Source organism: Nicotiana tomentosiformis, chromosome 5, assembly GCF_000390325.3.
Source record: "Nicotiana tomentosiformis chromosome 5, ASM39032v3, whole genome shotgun sequence".
NCBI lineage: Eukaryota > Viridiplantae > Streptophyta > Magnoliopsida > Solanales > Solanaceae > Nicotiana > Nicotiana tomentosiformis.
In genome coordinates, this window is record NC_090816.1 from 102,779,848 (window position 1) to 102,788,329 (window position 8,482).

At 35.7% G+C, this 8,482-nt stretch overlaps 1 protein-coding gene across 1 annotated transcript; it reads left to right on the top strand.

Moving 5' to 3' along the window:
* On the top strand, nt 1–6,598 carry LOC104112273 (pentatricopeptide repeat-containing protein At4g21190). The gene is made up of 3 exons (XM_009622144.4): nt 1–80; nt 2,604–2,702; nt 5,531–6,598. The coding sequence occupies exon 3, from the start codon at nt 5,539–5,541 to the stop codon at nt 6,382–6,384; it is 846 nt and encodes a 281-aa protein (XP_009620439.1). The 5' UTR covers nt 1–80; nt 2,604–2,702; nt 5,531–5,538; the 3' UTR covers nt 6,385–6,598.
* The last annotated feature ends 1,884 nt before the right edge of the window (nt 6,599–8,482 follow it).

An 8,482-nucleotide genomic window follows, 5' to 3' on the forward strand; every position in this document is an offset into this window, starting at 1 on the left:
TCAAAACCCAAGCTCAATCCCCTAAACCCTGTCTCGACTTACAGTAACTCGAATCAAAAGCTCAACCCTCTTTTGTCATTGTAAGTCTCTCTCTATCTCCTCCTCTGTTTTGTATTTTCTGTTCTAATTAATTCATTTATTCTCTCATCTTTCCCTTAAAAATTTAATTTAGTGATTCATTCTACTTTAACTGTGTGCCAACTGTGGTATGGGTTTATTAGTGAATTGGTTGAATTGGATGGTGTGGAAATAGGTGTTTTAGTGCTGGACATCGAAGTGTTTAAAAAATGATGTGAAGGAATGAACAATAAATGGTTAATTGGATGCATAATTTTGGTAGACCATAATGAAAGACAATTTTTGGCGTTTGGGCGTGAAATTTGCTTCTAGTAGAGAAGCCTCTGAGTTAGATTTTTAAAAATTTATTAGATTATTAAAGTCGTTTTTTAGAAAAATAAATGAAAATAAGTCTTTTTCCCTGTGTCTTCTCTTAGTTTCTAAATTTCTACTACAAGTAGAGTCAACTTTGAGCACAATCTTAAAAAGTTTGTTATATTATTTAAGGCAGAATCTAGAAAAATAGAGTCAAAATGAAAAGCAGTTTTTCTTTCTTTTGGTTATTTTTTTGTTTGTTGTATATTCTCACTTTCAAAAATTTTTGCTTCCAGGAGACTCAACTTTTAGTATGGTTTTCCAAAACTTATATTGAAACATTTAATTTTTATATTCTCAAACATGAACTAAATTTTCAGAAGGCATCTTGCAACCTCGCCAGGCGATAGGGTTGAGGACTGTTACTCACTTTGGGCATTTAGAAAGGCATGAAAAGTTGCATTATTTACATAAATGTACAAACATAAGTAAAGTAAAAAGAGGAAAACCAAGAGGAAAAAGAGATATGCTATTACCAATTACGGCTCTAAAGTAACTCGAGTTACATAAAAGTTAGGGGGAAGGTAAAGTAAAAAAGGTTTTACCTAGTGGCAAAGAAGACATTGAAAAATTCCCTTCAAGTCAATGCTTTATAATTTTTGAGGTCTCTTTTTGCCCCTGGTTTAAGCCTCGTTTGCCTTTTAAGGTTTAAGATGCCTGAATCTGAATACATATTTGATTATTAAGTTATCGTTTCTAAATCTGATACTAGATAATTAAGATTTTTTGTTGTTAACATCTGAATGTGTATAAGATATTTTTCTATAAAAGTTATTAAATTTAAAATTCAAATTAATAATTAAATATTATGTATTGAAGAAAATCCTAACTTACATTGTAAGAACTGTTTGTTTGATGAAATAACATTCTAGAATCTAGCGGCAGCAGCTGGTGGTGTTGGTCGTCTGTGATGGCTGTGAGGCTTTGATGGGTGGCGATTTTGGTTGGTGGACATGGCTGGCAATGGTGGTTTTACAGTGATGACTGGTGGTAGTTGTATGATAGCGATAGGTGATGGTTGTGTGGTGGGGACATGTGGTGGTCGTCGTTGTTGATGGTTGACAGTGGTGGTTGTGCAATGGTGGCTAGAGGTGGAGGAGATTGATTGGCGGGGGTCGTTGTGCCGTGAAGATTGGTGGTAGAGGTGGTTAGCGGTGGAGGTCGTTGAAAGTGGTGGTTGGTGTTGGTGAGTGTAGTGGAGGCTTGTGGTGGTAGCTATGGAGTAGTGGTGAAATATTATTTTCATATAAATCTTTAAGTGAGCCTCTTAATGATTTCAAGAGTTTGTACAAGATTTGGATGGATCAAACCAATTCAGAGGAAATAAGTGGTTAAAAAAAAAGATTAATGCATTTAATGAGTTGAGATCCGAAAGATTCAAATTTAGACCTCTATTAAGTTCAGCAAACTGAGCCTTAGCAATTTTATTACCCTTTTCGTTGTAAGTAAATCAAATCAGTTTGGGGCCCTCTTTGTAATTACATTTGAGAATACCTAGAGGCTAGCAGCTATCGACGTATCCCACAACTTTGTGTGTCTCTTTCTCTTCTCTGTCTCACTAGATTTCATCGCCATAGCGTTGTTTTAGCTTATTTCTCTGGTTCTTTTTCTCTTTTGTTGTTAATGGAGGTTTCGATTATTCATGACAAAGCTTCTTTGTTGAAGTATTTGATGATATAAAGTAGTGCTACTGAAGTTCTTGCAAGTTTATATGCTTATAGTTAGTTCTAATCTAATGATTCTTTTTCAAATTTCTGTGGGTTGGTCACAAGTATAAATAGCTTAGCATATTTTGTGTAATTTTGTTTCTCACTTTGGTGAATGTTGTTCTAATGTCCTATACAGTTAGGAAATTTATACAGCAATTCATGTAGGTTTAGTTTTGTTGTGTTTCATGTACTTGTAGGGAAAATCATGGTTCTTATTTTTTTAAAATTAGTTTTGCTTCAATGTGAAAATGCATCCATAGGTGAAGCAAAAAAAAAAAAAAAAGTTCCAATAAAATAAAATAAAAGAAGAAGAAGAGGAGATTTATAGATTTCATTGGTGTCAAGGCGATGTAACTAACGGGTATCTTTGTTCTGTGATGAATTTCTTTTTTATAATATACTTTTTCTGTATCTATGCTCTGTTCTCGAGGTATTATTCTTGAGATCTTTAACGATTTGCAGGAGAGGCTGCGAGAGGATGTTTCCCCCGATTTGGTCATGAAAATTAAGATAAAACTTATTGGAAGTGATGAATTTGAGAAGTTAGATATTCGAAGTCCTGTAAGTTAGCTTTTCTGCTTTATTTTTAAATCAAACTCTTTTTGTTTTTTTTTTGGTTGATGGCTAGATCTCTTATGCTATTTGTTTTGATGCTCTTATTTATTACTTATATGACTAATTTAAGTAATTTAACTTATATATCACGAACAAAATTTAAAAGTATCTACCATACATGTTGGAAGGACTCACATGGCGATTTTCATAGTTGATACTATCTTAAATTGCAAAAGAGGGAGTGCAAAAGAATCTATACTAGAAGAATTACTTTCAATCTAACTGAAGGCCAAATAGGGTATATGAACTGCATTGAGTTTATGAATACGTTAGAAACATAAATGGACAAGTAATATAAGCAGAATGTTATTATCCTAGTCCGTACATAGAGAAAACCTAGCGCATTCTCCTATCACCTAAACTGGGGAAGGCAGTGTGAAAACCCAACCAATATAACTTGGCATCTGGTTGAACATAACACGTTCTAATCAAATTGGAACAGAGAAATGTTCACACGTGATCACCTATATGGAAGCTCGGTTGCCCCTGAAGACACATATTTTTGGGACCGATGATTGACACTAATTCTGCTCATGTTATTTTGGGAGTAAATGTGAACACGTAGTGAAAACAAACAAGATGAGAGTAAATCTCATCTTCCTTTTTTTTTTCCAAAAGGAAAAAGAGAAAGATGAGAGAAAATGTGTAAACATGGCCATCAAAGTGAAGATTAAGAAATAAAGAAAACTGCGTGTAAGGTTTATTTATGCATAATAAACCATTAAAATAACAAATAAAATGAGAATAAAGGTATATGCATGACCATCAAAGAGAAGAAAAATAAATAAATGAGACTGTTAGCATGTGCAATGCGCGAGCAAGCATAATAAACCACCAGAATAGATGTCAAGCAAACAATCTTTAGTGGTTACATGTGTCTTACCACATATGAAAGTGGACCATTGGTCATCAAAGAAATGCAGGTATGCATAAACAGCTGTTATAAAATCATGAAAATCCTTAGTAAATTACAGAATAGTCATTCGAACAGCCTACAAGAGCCCAGGGTATAGTTGATAGTTTAGGGTTTCAATTGCTTGTTAGCATGACCAAGTTGTTTAGCACCATTTGTCTAGTGTAGGTCGCCTGAATCTAGTTGAGAAATCTGCCTACATCTGCTTAATTTTTTTTTTGGATAAAGATTTGTCTGTTTTGGGAACTTTCTATACAGAAAATACGTTTCCTCTCCCCCCCCCCCCCCCCCCCCCCCAAAAAAAAAACACACACAAGACTTTCTATACAGAAATTTCGATTATAGCCTTAATCTAAACAGAAAAAGTGTAAACACAACGCACTTCCCTTGCTATACTTAATCTTATATACCTTTTCTTCTTAAGTTGAGATATGGAGAATGAAGTCGCAGCCTATGTTGATGGCTACATTGTTTTTCATGTGTTAGAACTCTAACAGATCACACCAGAATAAACATAAAGATTCCTAGGCTGCTAGGCAAATCAAATTACACTGCAGCAATACCAATCCCTTGAAAAAAGCGCGAGTGCTAAATCAAAACCAAGAAATTGAAATCTATTTCTTCACCTGAATAATCTGTGCAATAAAATATTAACAGATATTGAACGATCACTTTGCCAATAGTTTACCTTTCTCTGCAATTTGGACGACCAGATATGACTTATCCAACAAACTTACACATCTCTGTGCCATCTCCTTCAAAGATAACATCTAGCAAATAACAGTAAAACAACTGATATAATTAATTAACCAACCCAAATATATCATATCATATGTAATCTCACAATTAAAAGAGACCTGAAATAATTCATAGGAACTTTCTCCACTAACATGAGTTGAATTTCATTTCACTCTAGTAAACAGAGTCAGGAAGCTAAAAGAAAGTGGTTGAGACTGAGGAAATTAACTTGAATATGCAGCAAGATGGACAAATAGCTCAGATAGATATCCAAGAAGATTTCAAGAACGGTTCTTGCTTCTAACCAATGCTGATAGCACAAAATACAGCACTTCTTCAGAAAAGGATGAGGGTCAATGAATTCAATCCTACCTCTCAGCCAACTTCAGAATCTGTTCTCCTGCTACCAAGGAAATTAGCTTATCCAACCCAGTAACCCAACTCAATAACATACTTTAGCTGACATATCAAAGCATGAATTGCCGCAGTGGCAGTTAGTGATTAGAAAACATAAAAGCCTTCAAATATATGGAGCACCACCGAGTGTCTGGATGAAAAACCACAACCACCAACAGACACAGTGTTAAAACATCCAAAAGCACTGCTTATTCATTTTGAAAACCAAGATAAGCATCAAGAGAACTTTTAAGATAAATTGCCACAGTGGCAGTTTAGTGATTCAAAGACACAGAAGTCTTCAAATATATGGAGCACCACTGAGTATATGGTTGACAGATCACAACCACCAGCAGACATAGTGTCAGAACATCCAAAAGCACTGCTTATTCACTTTTTAAAATCCAAGATAAACATCAAGAGAACTTTTAATATATACCTGTCCAGAGCTCCCTCAGATCCACTCCTGTTAGGCTTTTACGATGTGCGACATTCAATCCCCAAATCTTAATCTGCATGGAACTTTTGATTGCACTCTGCAGTTTGTCCTTTAGGCGTCTGCTAACAGCTATATATTATCTGTTGCTGATTTTATCAATTATTAAGTCGTGGAGCTTACTGACTTTTACTGCCGGTGCTTCATTATCATAGCAATAGAAATTTTGTTCTGAAAATTTCTACTCCGATAATTCCTTTAATGCTCTTGTTGTTTTTACTTGACTGGTAGGCACACATATGATGTCAAGATCAGCAAGAATTTCAAGGCTCACTAGACAAATTACTCAACTTAGAGTGGACAGAAATTTCATCCTCACTTGCAGTTACAATACAGATGTGCGACATTCAATCCCCAATCAAAGTGATGCAAAGACACTAGGGTTCTCCGGGAATCAATTTGACAATCAAGCACAGTCTGCCCTTGCAAAAAACTACATTGGAGGTGAATGCAAGCCCCAAGTAGGAGAAAATGTCTCAAGAAAGGACAAGATCAGCTTTCTTGTCAGTACACTTCTTGATGTAAAGGATAGTAAGGAAGCTGTATATGGTGCACTTGATGCTTGGGTTGCGTGGGAGCGGAATTTCCCCATTGGACCCCTAAAGCAGGTACTGCTCAAACTAGAGAAAGAGCAACAGTGGCATAGAATTGTTCAGGTCATTAAGTGGATGTTAAGCAAGGGTCAAGGCAACACAATGGGAACGTATGAACAGTTAATTAAAGCTCTGGATATGGATCACAGGGCAAAAGAGGCACATGAATTTTGGAATAAGAAAATTGGTTATGACCTGCATTCTGTGCCCTGGCGGTTGTGTAGTCTTATGATTTCTGTATATTACCGTAATCATATGCTTGAGGATCTTGTTAAGCTATTCAAGGGCTTAGAAGCATTTGATCGGAAACCCCCTGATAAGTCAGTCGTGCAGAAAGTAGCTGATACATATGAGCTACTAGGCTTTTTTGATGAGAAGGATCGCTTACTGGAGAAATACAAAGACTTGTTTACAGAGAGAAGGATTGGAAGTCCCAAGAGATTGAGAGGCCCTCGATCCCAAAGAGAAGGAAAACAAGCGCAGGAAAGTTAAGGGTTATGTCAAATGTCTTTGTTGACTGTGCAGGTGTTGAACATCAGTTTTACATAAATAACTAATCTACTCAATATGTTGCACCCTTCATTGCCAAGCATTTCAACATTTTGGTTTTGTATAAAATTATTTATTGCAAGGGCAAGAGTCTTTGTGCAAGCATGCATTCAATGGATGTCATATCACTTGAAACCTCGATAGTATTTGGATCTCAGTGCGGTGTTCTCTTATGTATTTTTAGCATCTTAATGCTTATGCTACTTATCTATGGAGTTAGAAGATGTGATGAACATATGTACGTGAACAAAACACAGAATAGTGGGATCATATTTCATGTTTTTAGATGATAATCGATTACTTGATATGAGGTGTAGTAATTTTGAAAATTGAGGGGTTGGCTCTGTAATTGAAGGTTATTTCTCATGTGATAAAAAAGGCTTCGAGTTTTAGTTTCAATACTTGCATGGTATTTTTGCAAATTTAGCTAACTAGATTGTAGTGGTCGGTTCTTCCCTTTTTAATATGTGTATGTTGGGGTGTCAAACGGACGAGTCGGGTCGGATATGAGCGGGTTGAAAATGGATAATTCAAAAAAAATGGATAAATTATTCGACCCGACCTGTATTTGAGACGAATAAACAACGAGTTATCCGGCAGATAATATGGATATTCATATTATCGATGACTTCTTGAATATGATCACCTATGGGAGAATTCTCAGTCTCCCAAACTTGAGGAACCCCCATTTGAGGCTTTACGAATGTAAAAGTTAAACAAATTAGTTATCCATTTGGTTAACCATTTTCTAAGTGGATAATATGGTTCTTATCCATATTCGACCCGTTTTTAAAAAGTTTATTATCCAACCCATTTTTAATGGATAGTATGGGTGGATAACTATTTTCTTTTAAGCATTTTGCCACCTATGTGTATGCATCAAATAGAACAGCTGAGCTAAAAATTAGTAATTGTAATCCACTTTCTTTAATCATCTCGTCATTACGAAAGACATAAAAAAAATTCGATATATTTATTTTTCATCATGGGGAGAATCACGCTCATTCAATTTTAAGCAAGAATTGCAAGAAATAAATCACCATTTTAAAAGAAAAAAAGGAAAACAAGGTGAATTCCTTCTGAAACTTGATCTAGAAAAGACTTTTGATAAATTAGAGGGGGGATTCATACACGATACCCTTCTATACTTCAACTTCCCCAAAAATTTGACAAAATTAAATATCCTGTATCACCACCTTCTCGATATCAATATTAATAAATGGAGCCCCTACACCCTTCTTCAACACATCTAGAGGGGGACCCTCTCTCTCCATATTTATTTATCCTGTGTCTTGAAATATTATCCCGTAACATTCATACTGCTGAAATAAATAATCGCACCTACGGTCCAATCAATTAGGAGAGAATCAATAGATTCCTTTTCGGGAGAGATTCATCCTTCCCGAACACAGCATACAACTCTCCGTTGTACTGCACTCTCCAAGTGTGCTTGTTCCCCCCTTCTTCCTTACCCTGGCAAGTCTTTGTGAAATAACTCTGATGAGAAGAAAAAAGAAGGCCCGAAATATGACTTTCAAATTAAGTTCCAAATTAATAGATGCTGCCAAAGGGAGTGGCAATGCCATACGCAAAAAGGAAGAGACTCATTGAATGGCAGAGGCAAATAGAGTTTTTGCATATTTTCGTTAATTCATGAACATGATATATACATCTCGATCGGAAAAGAATCAAGAGAAAAAGAAAGAATCGGAATTGATCGATAGATTTCTCGAAACAAACGAAAAGAAAACGAAAGATTTTATCCCTGCTCTAAGTTCTTGAACCTGTTGTCTTTTACCAACAAAAATCACTAGTGGGTCAGCAGGTCTCTCGTCTATGGAATGGACAGCACCTATACCCGATTCCTAAACTCCAGCTCCTGCTCATGAAAGTGAAGATTTTTATGTCCACACGGCCGAAGGATCCAATAGTGAATTCTTCTTTTCTTTACTCAACGCTGAAGCTGGTTCTGAAGGATCAAATAGGTCATGGCTTGGGGAGTCATTGAAACCAAGACTTTCGGTTTAGTGTATATTAAAAA

Coding starts and splice junctions, on each gene's coding strand:
- LOC104112273 (XM_009622144.4), top strand. CDS start 5,539: ATGATGTCAAGATCAGCAAGAATTTCAAGGCTCACTAGACAAATTACT.